Below are 18,941 nucleotides of genomic sequence, written 5' to 3'. Positions count from 1 at the left end.
TTTGCTCTCTGTGTGTGTCAGTGGTATTGCCTCGCAAACAATATTTGACTCTTTACTGTTGAAGATGTTTTATTGAAACTCTATTTTATTTAATAATTTATTTTTTATATAATTTAGGATATTTTATTCTAAAGTCTTGTTTTAGTACCATCAACGTTAAAAATGGAAGGAGTTTAAATAAGAAGCCTGATTTTATGTATTGCTTGATGAAAGGTTACATGTTTAGGCCTTTATCTACCGATTACAATTTATTAGGAATTACGATTTATGAATTATAAAACGCGCATACATCACGTTTCAAAACGTGCTGACGTTTACCTCAAGCGTGCGCTTACGAACGCGCGGTTAACGGTTACCCGGAAGCGGTTTATTGTGTAAGAAGTTTAACATATTACTAGTGTTTTTCTCACAAACACCTTATAGTTTCGCTTCAGAAAACATTGGTTCATCAACTGCAGCCGTATGGATAAGAGTTGTGTTCGTTTGTCCTGTGTTTTAAGCGTCAACTTGGAAGACCCTTCTATGTACAATAAATAAATCAGAAATAAACTCCGAGATGGATTATTTTTCTACAAGTCTCATCTGGGTCCCCATGAAGGTGAGTAACTTATATTACAAAATGTTCATTTTTGGTTGGAGCATCTCTTAAGGCACAGACAACGAGATTTATGACAAGTTGTGCTTGAGAACTTTGATTTTATTTACACTATTTACAGTTCTTATTGGTTGAACTCAATTGACATTCATAGCAAAATGTTCCCAATATTGGATATTACAAACACGAAAACTGGTTCTGTAGCTGTTAAAAATTATATTATTTACAACCTTATTACCAGATTAGATAAGAAACATGAATAGCATTTAAAACAGAAAAATATGTAGCATTTAACCCATTAATGCCCAGATCGGATTTTCTATCAATGTCTTTTCTCGCACATCTTTTATCTGAGCATATGTGCCGTTCTTTTGCAGTTTTTCACATAAGATTTAATACAGCAACTTGTGATAGGTGAAAAGATTTTTGTATTGAAGCTCCAACATGTCATCACGTGACATCCAGCAAGTTGTCAAAATCTCTTTCTAAGGTTGTATTTTTGTATGCCAGTTGTTTAGCCACCCAAAAATACTGTCGGAAGAAAATGAATAACAAAGTCCTTGGCAACATCCACAGGCCTGAATGGGTTAAATGCCAGTAAATGTGATCTTTTTCTCCATGAACGGTCAATGGTTGTCAGTGTTGTCCAGCAGATGGCAGTATTGCGCAGTTTTGGTGGCATCCATCCATTCATCTGTGGTGGGCAGTATTTCATTATCCAGTTTGTAAAGCAGACTCTGTGTTTGTCAGTGATTTTTGGGAAGAAACAAAGTCTGTAAGGAGATCAGTGGGGCAGTCTTCGTGGCGATGGAGAGGGTGGTCTCCGCACTGGGGGCAGATCATAATGCCCCGGAATGTGGCTGTTGATGGGCAGATCATAATGGTTCTGAGGTTCCTGTTCCACAGCGTTGCCAAGGGAACAGTGTTCTGAAATACAGTGAACAAAGATATTTTAAGTGCTGTACTGGACAACACTCCAAAGCCATCATGTTGTCATGTACCCTTATGGCAAAAAAAAAAAAATTACATTTAAAATCATGTATTTCATATTAACATATGTTTGGTCTTTTTTTATATGTCAATATTTGTATTGTCAAAAATATACATGAAAAAGGCATTTTGCATCTGGCCCTCTGAAGTAAATTTTGTCATGTATTTTGGCATTTGAAAGTTTAAAAAAATATATATTCAATTAAAAAAAAAATTCTCAAAAGCTGTGTTTACAGCATATATATTTTATATTAATATTAATTAATATTTGAATATAATTATATATATATATATATATATATAATATATATATAAGTTTTTTATACTTTGTATGTTTCAAAATATGTAAGGAATTCCAAAATATTGTAATATATAGCCTATATATATATATATATATATATATATATATATATATATATATATATATATATATATATATATATATACTAATTGTAGACATTTTAGTTACTAAAATATATTTTCTGTCAACATTCTAACATCACAAAGCAATACCAAATTCCTTTTAATATAACTACCTCTGTATGACAGAGTGGAGGGAGTCATAACCGGTGGGCTGATTTCAGTGTAGGATCTTTCACGAGGCACTGCAGACTTCATCTCCATGTAGCTGCTCTCCGGAGGACAAGGTGGCAGGCCAGGCAGATCTTTGATGGTGGCATATGGGTTCTCACTGTTGAGAGAGCTGCTGCTCACTGCCACACATGAATCCTTCAACTCTGCAACCACAACAGCATGTTAGACACAACGAAGATATATAGAAGAACATATAGAAGAAGAATATCTGGGGGACTTTTACCTTTGTTGTAGTGCTTTCCAAGAGTGGCACTATAGCTGTAACTTCGATCGATGCCAAAAGCCCCTGCAAACACAGTAAGACCATATTCAATTTACTTGGACAGAACAAACTAAAAATATAGTGTAGTCAAACGGTGAAGCTGTTTCCCATTACCTGGATCTTTAGGTGGCTCCTGGTGTTTCCAGCCTGGAGGAAGAGTTGCATTAGTGTCAGCCACAAACAGACCTCTCCTCTCCCTCTCCATGTTCTTCAGTCTGCAGAACAGCTGGTTGTTGGTGTTCTGTCAAAGCGTGAGACATAAAAGAAAGTTGTGTTTGTTATATGTGCAAAATTCTGCTTTTGTAATCAATACTGCACGGCCCACTACTGCTGACAGAGATAACTGATTAGAGGGTTCTGCATAAATAATTTTATAAATTAAGAAATAACCTATTCTTATGGACGTCAACTTCTGTAGAAGTGCATTTCCACCACATGCTTTGGTAGATCACGTCAAATTCATAATTATAATATTAAAAAGTAGAAATTATGACATACCAAGTCTTAAGAAGAGATATATTATGAATTATGAGATTTTTTTTATTTTTTATGAGAAGTCAATAATGACATAAACAATATTTGGTTTCCCTTTATTTTAAGGTGTCATTGTAACAGTGTAATTATACATTTAAGTACTGTGTAATATTAATAAACTACATGTACTTACTGTATGGTTAGGGTTAGGATTATGGTTCATCTTAGTGTTTCTTGCATGTAATTATGCATAATAATTATTATTAAAATAGTAAGTACATGTAACGTGTAACAAGGACACCTTAAAATAAAGTGATACCAAATATTTTTTGTACTAATGACTTTTTAATCTCATCAATTAGAATTTTACCTCAATTTTAAATTGTACACTTTTTATCTCATGAATTCATTACATTTGAGATGGAAGGTTGAGTTAAATAGACTGCATTCTGTGATACACTGAACCTTTAACTTTTAGCTTTTATCCAAAGTGACTTACATATGAGTAACATTTGAAGCAATTTGTGACAGAGCTAACAAAATTCATAGTGTACAGGTTGGCTAATGACAATTTACATACTGTGCACAATATTCATATAGTAAGAGTGAAATGCTAGTATGCTACTCCGAACATGGTATATAGCATGTTATTATACATATATATAATACCATAGTATTACTCACCTTGATGGCTCGGTCCTGGTTGTTGGGCAGGTGTGGCAGTGGAGGTCTGTTCTGAGACAGTGTGTGGTAACTTGGGTTTGAGTAATAGTGATGGTAACTGTGTGGAACATCTACAAGAAATAAGCAAATACAAAATAAAATACTGTTTATAAATACATCAGATTTTCAGTATTACAATTCCATATCATCTAATTTGTGCGAATGAAATGAGGCACTACTGAAAGTATCAAAAACTCCCGTGGCTCATACCTGGCACAACATACTCTGAACTGACGGTGCGGGTTGAAGAGAAGGACACAACGGGTGTGTTGCTCTGCTTGTCCTGCTGTCTGCGCCGATACAACAACAAAACAGCCAACAGGAGCACAACCAGAATCACCAGCACCACAATTCCTGCGATCGCACCCCACGAGTCCTTCTCCACCGGAGACACGGGCACCATCATACTCAGCTCTTGCTCTGAAAAACATTACACACACTGACAGCCATTAACATTTCAGTGTTTAACATACAGAAAATCAAATGTTTTTAGGCTGCTTTTAATACCTGGTTTGCAGTCCTCGCCTGGTCCAGGTACACACACACAGTCTCCAGTGTGAGGGTCGCAGGAATGGTTGGGGGGACACGAGCAGGTCTGAGCACAGTTAGTGCCGAACGTTCCAGTCTGACACACTGCAAAGACAGACATTTGGCAAATGTTTGATGAACTGGTAGAGTGACAGACATATTGAGCCTGATCCAGGAATAAAAATGTATTTTCAGCTGAGAAGTACAGTATGACTTATTTATTCCGAAACCACATCCAGGAAATCTGGCATACAGTCTTTTCTAAGAAAAACAACTCTTAATATTCGACTTAAGCTTAAAGTCATTTTCTTACAGTACAAATGTAAACATTCTTCAACCTTAGATGCACAATGTTTTGTTTTCTGAGAAATTTCTCAAAATTAAGTGTGGTTTTTGGTTCAAAAAAAAAAATATCGGGGTAAGTAGTGAGTTAACCAAAATCAAGTTTATTTTTCTAACCGCATTGGCAGACATTTTTCTTGTTTTACCTAATTTCATTTTGATTAATTTCTCCAAAAATTAAATGCAACATCTTTGAATGAGATATAAAACAAAGCTAGTGAAATCAAATATTTTCTCATAGACAAGGTCTGTTGTCCAAAAACTCACATGAAGAGCAGTCTGGTCCAGTCCATCCGGCGGGACAGAGGCACAAACCATCCTGGTGATGACATGTCGTATTGTTGGTGCACATGCACACATTGCTACAATGGAGTCCATACCGACCCATTGGGCAGGCTAGAAGTCAAACAAAAACAGCACTTAGAGGATTATACTGTAGATTTGCTGCTATGGAAGTTATAGGTTTAAAGAGATAATTCACACAAAAATGAAAATTCTGACATAACTTCATGTTGTTTCAAACTTGTATGCTGTTATTTTTCAGTGAATAATGACTTAAATGGTCAACTTTTATGGTGTTTTTAGCCTTTTATTTTGGTCTTTGACAGATGTGGTCACTATGAACAATCATTTAAGTCTTTGCATGTGTGTATCTAACCTTGTTCACACAGGTGTCCGGTATATCCAGGCAGACACAGACAATTGCCTGTTATGTGATGACAGGAGGAGGCATGTACACATTGTGGACAGTGAAGGCTGCACTTCTCTCCAAATAGACCAGCACTACACACTATAGAGAAGAGAAGAGAGCACTGTCTAAACCAGCTCTAATGTGACCTGAGCTCTCAGAGATGCTGATGGATGCACGCACAGGTATATATATATATATATATATTATATATACTCACTGTGTTGACACTGAGCTCCCCAGAATCCGGGTTTGCACAGGCAGGTTCCTGTATGTGCCTGACAGGTGGCGCCGTTGAGGCAGGAGCAGGTCTGGTTGCACTGAAGGCCCCACGTTCCCTCTGGACACTGCTGTGTACAGCGCAGACCTGCAGAAGAAATTGGATGAGTTGCCTAAACTGTCAGGTGCTGTTTGAGGTCTAGTGCCTTATTCTTACTTTAAACTTTTTTTATTTTCATCAGATTCAATATATACCATATACTGGATTTTTCTAGTTTTTTAACGATTTTAAACAAGATATCTCCCAGCCTCAGATATGTATTTTTATGACTCTCTGACAGGTGTACATACTGTAGAGATTTCAAAATTACCATTATTATATTTACATATGCATCACTTGAATCTCAAACATAAAAATCAGGGTCAAGCTCAGCTCAATATAATAATAAATATAGGGTTTAATATTAATAATATATTAATATAATAGTATAATAAAGATCTACACTGCATTATGGGTGATATCAATGGAGAGGAATAATTAAATATGCACAGAAGGTCACACTACTCATACTATCTTTGTAGTATGCAATATCTGAAACATTCACAGTATGCACATTTTCTGTAGATATGCAAACTTTACATACACATTTGCTGATATAGACCAGTGCATACTGCACAGAATACTGTATCCCATAATGCAATACGCTTGGCTTTTCCTTTTATTTCCTGAGTGACTGAGTGCTTCACTCATTATTTAATCAGCCAGAAACTGCTTCTGCTTTAAACATTTATCACTGCATACTGTATACTGTTTTTGCATATTGAATAAAGTCCTACCTGTCCAGCCAGGTAAACACAGACACTGGCCTGTAACACTCTCACATCCTTCATCATGCAGACAGTCACATTTGTGTTGACAGCCTGGGCCGAATGTCCCGATCTGTTTGAACCAGAATGGAAATATTGATTCAGAACGATCGAATAACTCTGACTCTTCCCAGTGAAATTATACAGCTCTAACATAATAACTACTTTAATTTGAATGATGGCCATGCAACATGTACTCTAAGCAAAAGAGCGTTATGCATTTGTCATCAGGTTAATAACTTTTGCTGATGGCGTAAAATTACTGCAGATGATTTAGGAGACAGATATGCTGAACAGACAATGACACAGAAGTCAAATTCAGTTCATAGGAGAAAAAAGTGTGACTAAAAATGAATGACCTGCATCTTCTGAACTGGTTTTTGTAAATCAAATACATGTGCACTGTAGATATTTGACGTACTGGACAGGGCTCGTCACAGGAAGCTCCTCTCCACCCTGCGGTGCACTTGCAAGAACCATCAGCAGAGTTGCAGTATGCTTTATTTGCACACTGACATGTGAAGTTGCAGCCAGGACCCCATGTGCCCTCTGAACATGCAATAGAGCAGTCAAGTCCTCTCCACCCTAAACACACACACACACATACACACACACACACACACACACACACACACACACACACACACACACACATAAAAACACTGTTGGGGTGGCATAGATGGATTCATTCTTTCTTTTAATGTGTACCAGAACTTACCTTCCTTACAAAAACATGTTCCATCGATAGGAGAGCAGGCTTTAGAGTTTACACAGATACAGGGAGACAAGCAGCCCTTCCCGTAGAAACCATCCTCACAAATCTCCTCGCAGTGTAGTCCCTAAACACACACACAGGAATATTAATGTGGAATATTATGTGGTATTGAGGAAGTTATTCTGTTTGTGATGGTATCTGTCCACTCACTGTGTATCCAGGAGAACAATGGCACTGGCCCGTCACCGTGTCACACACCCCTCCATTCACACAGAGACAGGGCTCCAGGCATCCGTTACCATAATAACCATCTGCACAGGTTTCATTACAATATAGCCCCGCCCACCCAGGCTGACAGGTACACTCCCCCTTCAGAGGATGACAGCTGTAATATCCATGACATAATCAATATATACAATTACTCAAGCTAATCTTTTTTGTTATCAAACAGCATTTGGTTAATAGAATGATCATCTGATTGGCCAACCCAAATAGTTTGTCTTTGTTCTCAGTGTGTGTTGTTATCATTAACTACACCTATTAAATACATAGAAAATTATAAATATTAAAACTAAAAAGATTAATAAGTTTGTTAAGGGAAATAAAGCTGAAATAAAATAAAATATAAATATCAGGGATAGTTCAACCAAAAATGAAAATTCTGTCATTAATTACTCACCCTCATGTCGTTCCACACCCATAAAACCTTCGTTCATCTTCGGAACACAAATTAAGATATTTTTGATGAAATCTGAGAGCTCTGTGACCCTCCCATAGACAGCAAAGCAACAGAAATGTTCCCAGGTCCAGAAACGTAGTAAGGACATCGGGAAAACAGTCCAGTTTGATGAAAAAATATCTTAATTTGTGTTCCGAAGATGAATGAAGGTCTTACAGGATTGGAACGACATGATGATGAGTAATTAATGACAGAATTTTCATTTTGGGGGTGAACTATCCCTTTAAATTAAAAATAGAAAATTTGTTGCCTCTGCAATGAACTGAAATAAGATTAAGTACTAATATTGCTAACTGAAAATTAAACTGTATTAAAAATAAATTAAAACTGTACAGGAAAACGACAAATTATTAAACTAAAATGAAAATAAAAGCTAATTAAAATTTTTAATAGAAACTATAATACTACATAAATAATACTAAAGTAACACTGGTTCTGAGAACAAAATGCATGTAATTTTCTCTTGAGTTCTTGAAGTTGTAGTTGTGTTCACACTGTGGCAAATCAAAGTTAGTGATCCTCAGTAACAGAGATGGAAGCACACAGTACCTGAGAGTGTTTTGTGAGTTGCAGAGGCAGCGGTGTTCGCAGTGCATGCCGTAGGTCCCGTCAGGACACATCCTGTGATCACAGCGTGGACCCTTAAACCCCGGCTCACACAGACACCCACCGTGGATGTTATAGCACCGGGCTCCGTTAGCACAGTCACACACACCCTTACAGTCCTCACCGTATGAACCCACCGGACAGTCCTCGTTACACTTCACAAGAGACACATGCTCACTCAAGAGGGAATCATACAGTATAACCATGCCTCTCAAATAACTATCAGAGGCTTTACTGTGGATTTCAGACTTTTTACATACCCATAATTACATTATGGCCAACTACAAAGAAGAAGTTGTCACACATAAGCAAATAGTTTCTTAACTGGTGGGTTGTGACCCGAAAACAAGTGTCAAGTCTGTTCTGATAGGACTGCAGATAGTTGAGAAAAATAAAGCAAAATGCAAATCTTAAAATTATGCAGACCTTTCTCCCGTGTAGCCTGCATCACACTGACATTGGCCTTTTTCTGGATCACAGTGGCCTCCGTTATGGCACAAACATTCATTAGCACATTTTGGACCAAAACGGCCTAGAGGACACCGCTCAGTACACACTGCACCCTGAAACAGAGAGAGAGAGAGGCTAAAAATGAATGTTCAACAAAGAATAATAATAATAATAAAAATTAAAAAAACAGCCAATACACAGATTTCTCACCATCCAGCCAGGAGGACACACACACACCCCTCTCCCCTGGCAGATGCCTCCATTCTGACATGGGCAGCGTGGAGGACAGCGCTTTGGTCGCATACATGGCTCCTCGCACCTGAGCGACAAAGACATGTGGGGTGCACAGTGAAAATCTGATTCATAATTCAATTCAAACATGGACAGACAATGATAATGTTTTAGGACTGTAAAAATGTAAAACATATGGTGTAAAAAATATGGTGTAAAATGATTAAGGAATATTTCAGGTGTACAATTTTTTTGGCCACTAACCAAATAAGTACATTGTGAACTCCTTTGTACAAAATGTAAAATTCTGAAGATTTCTGAAATACATTTTTCAATATTCAGTCTGAATATTAATTGCGAAATTAACACATGAAATAACATATATATATATATATATATATATATATATATTTTTTTTTTTTTTTTTTTTTTTTCAACAGTGTTATTGTTAACCAAAAAACACTTTTAGTATTTGGAATAAAATAAAATGTAAAAATGTTATATGAAAAACTTAAAAACCATACAAATTTGAAACGTTATCTTGGCAGCTAAGTGAAATGCATGCATTTAAGATGAAGTACTATAAGATTACTAAAACTAAAATGGAAATAAAACTGAACCAAAATATAAAAAAATCAAAAACTAAGTACATACCCAAATTACTAAAACTTAAACAAAAATAAAAATTCTAAAAACAAATGTCAAAACACTGATTAATACTATAATAGCATATAAATAATACCAAAATAACAGTTTTCCAGTACTAAGACACTCAAGTTTCCTTAGACTGGGTTTTTGAAATAAATGCAGCAAAGATGTACACATGCGTGACACAACATACTGTACTGTATATAATATCAGCAAAATGCTTTAGTGAGGTATGTAAAAATATACATAGGCATATGTAACAAGAGTAAATTTAGCATTTGAAATCCTTCCATAATATACAGAGAGCTGTAAGAAACCACATTATAATTCTTAGGTACTTCCTGTACTCACAGAGTTCCAGTAAATCCATCTCTGCACACGCATTCTCCAGTGGTTTTATTGCAGAATCCTCCTGTTCCACACCGGCACTGCTGCAGACAACCCTGACCGAATGACTTTTCAGGACAGGGGTCCTGACAGGAAGAAAACAGTTTGAATTAAAATAATTAAACTTTGAATATACAGTAATCTGTAATATATTGTAACTTTATCGTAATGACATCATAAATTAATAAAAGCAGGTAATTTACATGCTACCAGCTCAATAAAGAGGCTGTTATTGTGGTTATACCTGGCAGTGTTCACCAGTGTATCCGGCTGGGCACTGGCAGCTTCCTTTAATAACGTCACACTCTCCCCCACTCTGGCATTCGCAGCGCTGCCTGCAGCCTGGACCCCAATGCTGGGCATCACATGCTAAACAGAGATATCGGCAAACACATATTATAAAGTCTGTTCAGATGCATTTACAAGAAGCTTTTCTTTGGATTAAAGTGGTTTTCTTATTGGTCTGACTGTGTTTGGTTATTTGAGCAAATCAGTGCTAAAGGATTCCTAAATACTTCAGAGATTCTGTTGAGCATCCCTGGCATTTAGAGCATGACAAATTGATGGCGTGATTGACCAGAGAATTTGTACGGAGCTCAACAGAAGGAATGAGTTTCAAATGGGAAATTTTACAGATGGAGTTTGGCCGGACCTCAGAGAGAGCTCAGGCCAGCGCTCACACAGGGATTGGATTTCGGTCATGACACAACCTTAACTGATGACACGTACCCTTTAGGGGTTAAGAAGAGGAATCCATCACAGAAACAGACACATACACACACTCATGAAGAGCAAGTCAGGATGAAGAGCTCATTACCAAGAAAGCTTCTCTGGAGAGATCATTAATCAGTGAGGATCTGAGCTCATTTGGCTTCTACGATACTAGTTAACTTCTTTATTCCAGTCTATTGAATGGTTTCTTTCTGTTTTGATATGAAAAAATATACAGTATAAAAATTATATCTGTATATTTTTTAAAATTTTGTTTATACTATCATTTAAAAGTTTACGGTCAGTAAGATTTTTTTCATGTTTTTGAAGAATTTATTTGGTCAAAATTCAGTAAAAACAGTAACATTGTGAGATATTGTTACAATTTAAAAGAACTGTTTTCTATTTTAATATATTTTAAAATGTAACTTATTACTGTGCTGGCAAAGTTAAAATTTCAGCAGCCATTACTCCAGTCTTCAGTGTCACATGATCCTTCAGAAATCATTCTAAGGGTACAATACACATACAGTTGACAACATTATCAAAACAATCCCACACGAAAAAGACTAAAACTGCTGTATATGCATTCAGTAGTTGGCGATGTCTCTTTGAAAAGAAACACTACGCACCTGCTCACATACTGTATCTATAGATTTAACTTGCAATACAAATGCGCATGACGTCACTGTTTTTACAAATTTTTATATATTCTGCAGACTTTGGTTTATTCTACACTATCTTCTACTTCAGGACAGAGTTTTAGGCTATATGATTACACAGGTACAATTTCATTTAAAACACATAACTTTTGCTCTGGTTACGCCCGTTGTTTACACTACTCCAGCATTTTTGGCACCTTGAAAATGGAGACTTTCGAAAATGCCATGCAGACCCCATTTTCGTTTGAAGATTCTGGGGTTGCGTTTCAGTGTAAACAGACCACAATGGAGACTTTTGAAAATGATGGCATGGCTGCTCACATTTGCTCTGTGTGTACGTGCATATATGCTCATGTGACATGCGTTTTCACTTGTGCAGTGTGGACGGAGATCTGAAAACGAGGATCATTATGCACTAGTGCAAACAGGGCCTAAGAGTCCTGGGCTCTGACACTCAGACAGCAGGGGAGGTGAATGATTTCATCACCCAATGTTCACATGTAAGGCTTTAGGAAGTGGAGCTCAACAGCTGTCTCGATTCAAACACTGAGCTGACATACAACCAGTTCTCAAAGCAAATTCATACCACTTTAAACAGACAAGTGGAAACATCAGAACTTGATGGATTTTCCACTCAAGGCTGCTTGCTTGATCATGAACTACATTATAAGTCCAGTATTCTGTTCCCAAGCCCTTCTGCCCTAATGTCCCTCAGGATTAATCAGCATGATCTGAAAAGACAAACTTGTGATGGAATATTATAAACAATGAATATGAAGTGGATCATTTACACTCTCTTTGTTCATGTGAGTCACATGTTTATACTGTCTGAAGATGAAAACGAATCATATATAAGTAGTTTTATCAAACAGCACGTTTCCAGTATATGGAATGTCTTTTTTCAATGTGGGAAAATTCCTCTCTAGGAATAGTCTTAAAAGGCACTTTCCCAGAAGACCTTACTTAAATAGTTAGCCGTGAATCTCTTTCTAATGCGAAAATGCTGACTATTATGAACATCCAACTCTAAATGCTGTTTTTGCTTTGTGCAGCATGCCCAGTACCTTTTAGTTTATTCTGCAGGCATTTTATATATATATATATATATATATATATATATATATATATATATATATATATATATATATAATATATATATATATATATATATATATAATAATGATCTTATTTGTATAATTTAAACTGACAAGAATTTGTATAGCAGTTTGAAAGAGCTTGGCCTTTGGTCTTTCAGGACAGAGTGGGAGAAATGTGTATTTAAAACCTCAAACCTCTCTAATTTCCCACAAACCTCCCAACACACAGACATTCAGGAAGTGTCAAGCCTCCTCCTGCCAATGCGAGCTAATAATGGGGTTTCACAGTCCAACCAAACAAAAAGCAGGACCAAATTAGAGAGAAAGGTCTTCTGCCTAGAGCCAGAGCCTTGAGTTTCCATTACATTTATGTAAACACCACTTAGGAGCCTGCAAGGCATTGTGCCCTTCTGAAACCACAGTTTTACAAATCATATCCGTATTACAGACCAAGATACTACAGTAAACACTGGACGCTCATGTATACAACAAAAGTCTATAACAAAGTTGCAGAAGATCATGGGTTGATTAATTAGTTTAATTAAAAGTGTTTTTTTTTTGTCTGTTTTTTTTTTTTTTTTTTTTTTTTGCCTTTTATGTTATAGTATGTTTTCATAGAACATCAAACATTAAGAAAATCAAGAGAAATTTCCTGATATGAGTCATGCAACTTATTCAGTTATAATAACCCAAAATGATATGGCTGCATCAGAAATCGTGTTTGTTAATTTAAAAAAAAAAAAAATAGATCATAGCTCATAACAAAATTACTAAAAATAAAATGAAAACGGAATATATAAAAATAAAAGTTAATTCAAAATATCTAAAAAATACTATAATAGTATGTAAATAATATTAAAATAACACAGGACTGCATTATTTGTATGTGGAGAAATGTGTAAAATCAGCTGAGAAAAATGGAGATGCTTTAGAAACTATAGCTGTGAAAACTCTTATATTCATTTTTATGATTCATACACATATAAACGAAAAAAAAGGAAAAGAGTTAAGCAGAGAGCAGATGCAGAAAGAGGAGAAGGGGAAAAGAAAACAAGAGGAAAAAGAACAGGGCCTATAAATGGGGCCCAATAAAAATATGCACAGCAACACTAACAAATGACAACACGTTCAAAAATGAAGCCAGAACACCCAATGAAATGAGACAGAAAGTGCAGTTTCAGGTATTAGACGAATTATAAGTATACTTATTATAATCAACATTGCTTTTCCTCTGTCCACCATCTTAGATCGATTTTTAACATAGCTTGTGGCAAAGCATTATGCATTAGAATTTAACATAAAAAGGTATCTTAGAAGAAAGCGAAGAAGTTCCCCACTTTTTCAAACAGCTTTCATGTCAGCTTTTGCATTTAATGGTTTTAAATGCTGCACTTTTCGGTTGTTTTTGCATGTCAGAAAGAGAAGGAGAAAAAGTGTGACGCATTACTCACAGCTGGAACAGTCTTCTCCACGCCAGCCGCTCTCACATTGGCAGCGATCAGGTGCTACGCAGCGGCCATGGACACACTCCTTAGTGCAACGTGCTACACACACACACACACACGCATAGAGCAGGAAGCGAAAAACAAACACACAGAGAGATGAAAATACAAAAACAAAACGTTCAAAACCATTAAGGTAGAAGTTAAACGTCAATTTAATACTCACGAACACATTTATTTCTGCTCTCATAGAAACCACGGCAGCACTGATACCTCCTCCGATAGTCCATTTTCACCACCTGCCTATAAAGTGTTTTATAGGTGATCCTGGAGAGTGAATGAGAGAAACTTAACCATGGAAAAATAAATAATTCAAGACCACACAATAGTCCTAATTTCATTATAACAACTCAGCTGTACTTGCACATAAAGACTTCTGACTCAGTAGTTGTCTTGGATCAGCTTTTGGCACCTTCTTTACAGAAAAGTATAATATTTGGAAATGTATTAAACATTCGGTACCCCCTTCCCATTCGCCTTATTTCAGATTAACCTTAAAAAGGCCTTTGGGAACCGCCGTAAGACTGGTAGGGAGAGTGAGACTGCATGCCAGTATTGTAATAAAGGGAGCATTTATGAACGCCAGCATCACAATTACTTGGATTTTAAAGCAATTTTAAGATTGCACTGCCAAACCAAACAATCCCTCCAGTGACCAAAGCTGAAGGCTGAAAAGCTCTGCAGCATGAAAGAATTCATGCTGCGTTTAGTCTAAGTCAGCTCAGTGTAACTGTGAGTAAATGCATGAGTGCGTGTGTGTGTTTGTCAGTGTGTGTCACCTGTGCCGGGTGCATTTGTTAGCGTTCCAGGGTTCAAAGCAGTTCTCTTCATACTTCACTTGGTCGAAAGGTTGAGCATATGATTCCTTCACTGAAGTGGTGAAACTAGAAAGGAACAAAGATTCTGTCATGTTCACCGGTCACTTGTTTTTTGCATCATCCGACATGATGTACAACACAATTGCTGGAACTGTCCCCATAGAGTGTTTTGCTCATGGTTGTAGTGTTTTATTCCCTCAGGAATTTATAATGGGCTTTTGGAATGACAGATTTAGATTTATGAGTACAAATAGGTCTGTGGTTAAAATGACTTGAAAAGGCTGTCACATTATTTTCCTACATCATAAATGGGCCTTTCTCAAAAATGTAAACTTTCTAATTAAAAAAAAAAAAGTTTCAATTTCAATCTGTAAAAAATTCCCATCCATCCATAGCCAAACAGCTGGTCTTTTATGGTCGGATGAATTTGTTTTATGTAATTTTATTTTATTTTATGAATTAAGTAAATCATAGCTCAAACTGTAAACTTTCTGATTTCAAAAAAAGTTTAAGTTTCAAAGTTTGTTTAAGTTTGAAAAATGAAGTAAATCATAACACAAACATGAATTTTGAAACCATTGTGTAAAAGAAACTTTCTAAAGAATATTTTTGGAGTACAAATTACTCATTACCAAAAAAGTAGTTTAACACAAGGTAATTAAACACAAAGTAAATTTTAAATATAAGCTCCCTGAAACAAATTCTTAATAATTATATGGTTAGTTTATTAATATTGAAGGCTATATACTTGATATGTAGCTCTGCTTGACATATTTTGAATCAGGGGGTCTGCTCCATGTCTCTATCTCCAAAGGGATCCTTGCCCTGAAAAATGCTGTATACCAACGGTTTAACATCTAGCAACTTACACATTTATACTTATTGCTTGAAACAGGTCTTGATATAATAAGCAATTTTGCTACTTGTTTTAACATTTCCTTTATACTGAGACATTTTGCCAGGATTTTGGTTGTGGTGTTGTTGTTTGACTTGCAGACATTGATCTACAACAGCAGGTTTGGTTGCCAGCACGCATTGGAGCAGATCATCTCAATTTGGCATTGGCTTTCTGAGCTCTGTAGTGGAGCAGATGATTCTTACCTTTCCCATAAGCTGCAAACATTTGGATCTCGGGGGTCCAAAGACAATGACAGTTCACACACACAGCCCAAGACAAACAGGACCACACAGATCGTCTTCATCCTGCTGTAAAGAGAAAAACAGTCAACTAACTTATAAAACTCTGCCCCTCAGAACTGTTGATGTGACACTGCAAGGCCTATGCAAAACTCTCCTTCCATTTAAAGACATATTGAAGCCATCTGGTTTTATTTATGAGGATGCTTTAGGCACTCCGTAGGAAAGGGACAGACAAGTCTCCCATGCTGAGGATTTCTGAGACTAACCGTAGCTTTATGAGCACATGCTCTCACACACACAAACACGGGACACACACACACAGTCTTCAGAACAATATCAGGATACACACTGGCTCTATAAGGAGTCTTTTCCTCCAGTATAGGAAAACTGCAAAACCTGAAGTGTCACAGTGTTAACCTTCCCTGTCTGGACACCTAGTGGAATTACTATTGTGTCTTAGAAGCTTAGCAAACATCACGTGAAATGAAAACATGGCGTTCTGTCTTATAAATTAAGTACTATATTAAACAAACATAAAGAGGAATGTAATTCCAAAATATAAAACTATTTTGTAGTTCTGTGTCTGAGAAAGGGTTTGAAGGGATTTTTTTTTTATTAAATATAATTTATATTATATTTATACTATATTTATATGGGTTGCTCCTAAGGGGAACATCATATTTGGAAATCTGTGGCGTTAAAAATTATTATAACCCCTGGTCTAGTATACTTTATGAGTGAAGGTAACTCTTTAAAGTGAATCACAAATCATCAATGCCTGTTTGGTTTGAAAATGAACAAAAGAAACAACTTTCGCACAATAACACTGAAACTTCTGAAAAAGTCATTTGAAAGGTCAGTTCATCATCATCATCACACGCAAATCCTAAATCAAACTTGACACAAACAGAACAAAAGAGACCCGAATGTTGTGGGTAGATGTCAGGTTTTCATTAAGAGCTATAGGATTTTATAGGTCCCCTTACTGGGGTGGAGTATATTATCCCTGTTCTTTCTTTTTCTTTTTCTTTTTTTTTCAGGACTTCATTAGAAAAAGTGTTCGAGACCACATTAGGATTCCTGTGAGCTGAGAAACTAGGAGCATGTTTAATGAGCAGTGCACCGCGACAGAGAGTCTGTGACAAACAAGTGGTTTAAATCTACTCTGAACCTGAGGCTGCATTAATTGCATTTACGTCTAAGAAAACAACCGTTTTATGCAGGAGCAGATGGATTTTTTGGAAATTGTGTACTTGTCTCTAGCGGGATATTTGGCATGTGTAAGGATGCTGGCTGTTCAAGTGCTACCTCAATACAAAATCCATCACATAAATTTATGACACAAGCACTATTAATGCCAAGTTCTGTAATGGTGCAGGTTGATGGGTCCTTAATGTAAACTGATAATATTCACCGCATTAAACGTCTTGGCACAAGCTGATTGGTTCATGTTGCATACGCAACCAATGAGCTTACTGCTTTACATTTAAATGGCTGGTTATTATTCACTTGAGCATTTTGCAGTTCCTCTGAAACCCTTCACCTTCCCCAGCTCCACCTGTATAGATCTGCTACAGGTTATTTTATATGCTATTTGTGCAGCAGCAGTAAATACTCACAGCACTCTATCGGCTTATATATTGGCATTAGCAAGCTCCTGTACTTGCTTGCAGCAGCAGCAATAGCAATAATCTACAACTACAGCAATAACCAACAGCAGCAGCAATTCAGCAGTAGTTTAGAAGATCTACTGCCAAGGCCAAATACATTAACATTATCATATCAATTGCCATGCTAAAATCTTCAGAGCACTGTCATGATAGAAAGCAGGTGTTATATGTCCATCTAGGAGGAGAATGTGACAAGAAGTATGAAAACATCTAGAACTGGTCTTACTCCCAAAATAAGTTTTCTGTACAGTTTATAATCTTTACATTTATATTCTTAATTAGAAGAATATAAAATGTTTTTTTAGAATACTATTTATTGATATATGTAACAAAACACAATCAGTAAATTTACGGATACAAGTCTCACAAATACATCACAGTAATGGTTTCCTGACTCTGACATCACAAAAAAAAGGGACTTTTTGTTGTGACCTTAGTAATGTTTCACTGACTGATTTAACCTGCTAATTAACAAGTGAATATATTACAAGTAACCAGTTCATAAGAGTCATTTGTACACAAATCAGTCTTGCACTGTTCGTTCATTGCTGCTTGCAGGAAAAACAAGTTTAACTAACTTTTTAGATTTTAATTTTTTTTTTTTGTGTGTGTGTGTAGCATTGTCCACTTGAGTCATAGCCTGGAGTTCCAAGTAAGATTCAAGTAAGTTTGATCACTTGCTAAACTGTTGCAGGGCTGCAGGGCTTTGAAAGGTGCAGTATTAAACCATGAGTTGATTTTAATGAGCCGAACAGATGCCATGCCTGCACTCGACTGCTTTCATGTGGACAAATTATGGGGAGGACGCATTACATGGCACAAACAAGAAGGGAGAGAGAGTGAGGGATTTCTTTCATCAACATTTTGTTTGCATCTGACACCAAGGATTGGTTCCACATTAAAAATGAGTACCATACGGCACGATATTTTTAGGGACACACTCTCAAATGTCAAACGTTCTGCATCCGAGTAGCAGCATGAGTGAGAGCGCTCTGATCACCCAAACCAAAGATGTTCTGTCATTTAAAAGGCTCCACAATGCTGCTCCTGGGTGAAGATAAGGGCAGAATGGAAAACGAATGAAAACACATGTAGTCATCTGTTTCTGGCTGGGTCAGTAAAGCGCAGAGTAAATGCACATGATAATCATTCACACAGATATGAGCTTTTCATGCAGTCGGATATTGCGATTGAATTTCCATGGTTTTAACTGTTTTATCTTATATGATAATAATTTTAAATCAAGACAACTGGGAAGACTTTGCGTGCATCAGTATCTCATT

General features: G+C 36.5%; 1 protein-coding gene and 1 long non-coding RNA gene across 2 annotated transcripts in view; one reads left to right on the top strand and one right to left on the bottom strand.

The window, feature by feature from the left end:
• The first annotated feature begins 194 nt into the window (after window positions 1-194).
• LOC122139994 lies at window positions 195-6,277 on the top strand. The gene is made up of 2 exons (XR_006156718.1): window positions 195-598; window positions 5,180-6,277. It is a non-coding gene; the product is annotated as an uncharacterized LOC122139994 (long non-coding RNA).
• Window positions 677-18,941, bottom strand: part of pear1 (platelet endothelial aggregation receptor 1) — a 39,378-nt gene continuing 21,113 nt past the window's right edge. The window contains exons 2-24 of the mRNA XM_042741180.1: window positions 15,950-16,054; window positions 14,810-14,914; window positions 14,197-14,297; window positions 13,980-14,072; window positions 10,303-10,427; window positions 10,023-10,144; window positions 9,003-9,111; window positions 8,769-8,905; window positions 8,286-8,498; window positions 7,208-7,382; window positions 7,001-7,121; window positions 6,704-6,867; window positions 6,253-6,355; window positions 5,417-5,563; window positions 5,167-5,298; window positions 4,776-4,904; window positions 4,146-4,271; window positions 3,849-4,058; window positions 3,600-3,709; window positions 2,556-2,682; window positions 2,403-2,465; window positions 2,122-2,322; window positions 677-1,522 (exon numbers count right to left, since the gene is read on the bottom strand). Coding sequence (XP_042597114.1) covers window positions 1,380-1,522; window positions 2,122-2,322; window positions 2,403-2,465; window positions 2,556-2,682; window positions 3,600-3,709; window positions 3,849-4,058; window positions 4,146-4,271; window positions 4,776-4,904; window positions 5,167-5,298; window positions 5,417-5,563; window positions 6,253-6,355; window positions 6,704-6,867; window positions 7,001-7,121; window positions 7,208-7,382; window positions 8,286-8,498; window positions 8,769-8,905; window positions 9,003-9,111; window positions 10,023-10,144; window positions 10,303-10,427; window positions 13,980-14,072; window positions 14,197-14,297; window positions 14,810-14,914; window positions 15,950-16,050 — 3,057 coding nt within the window. The 5' untranslated portion in view covers window positions 16,051-16,054 and the 3' untranslated portion in view covers window positions 677-1,379. The remainder of the gene's footprint in view (window positions 1,523-2,121; window positions 2,323-2,402; window positions 2,466-2,555; window positions 2,683-3,599; window positions 3,710-3,848; window positions 4,059-4,145; window positions 4,272-4,775; window positions 4,905-5,166; window positions 5,299-5,416; window positions 5,564-6,252; window positions 6,356-6,703; window positions 6,868-7,000; window positions 7,122-7,207; window positions 7,383-8,285; window positions 8,499-8,768; window positions 8,906-9,002; window positions 9,112-10,022; window positions 10,145-10,302; window positions 10,428-13,979; window positions 14,073-14,196; window positions 14,298-14,809; window positions 14,915-15,949; window positions 16,055-18,941) is intronic.

The sequence above is a fragment of the Cyprinus carpio genome, chromosome B16 (genome assembly GCF_018340385.1).
Source record: "Cyprinus carpio isolate SPL01 chromosome B16, ASM1834038v1, whole genome shotgun sequence".
Lineage (NCBI taxonomy): Eukaryota > Metazoa > Chordata > Actinopteri > Cypriniformes > Cyprinidae > Cyprinus > Cyprinus carpio.
The sequence above is the reverse complement of the archived record's forward strand: the minus strand, read 5'-3'. Positions and strand labels throughout refer to the sequence as shown.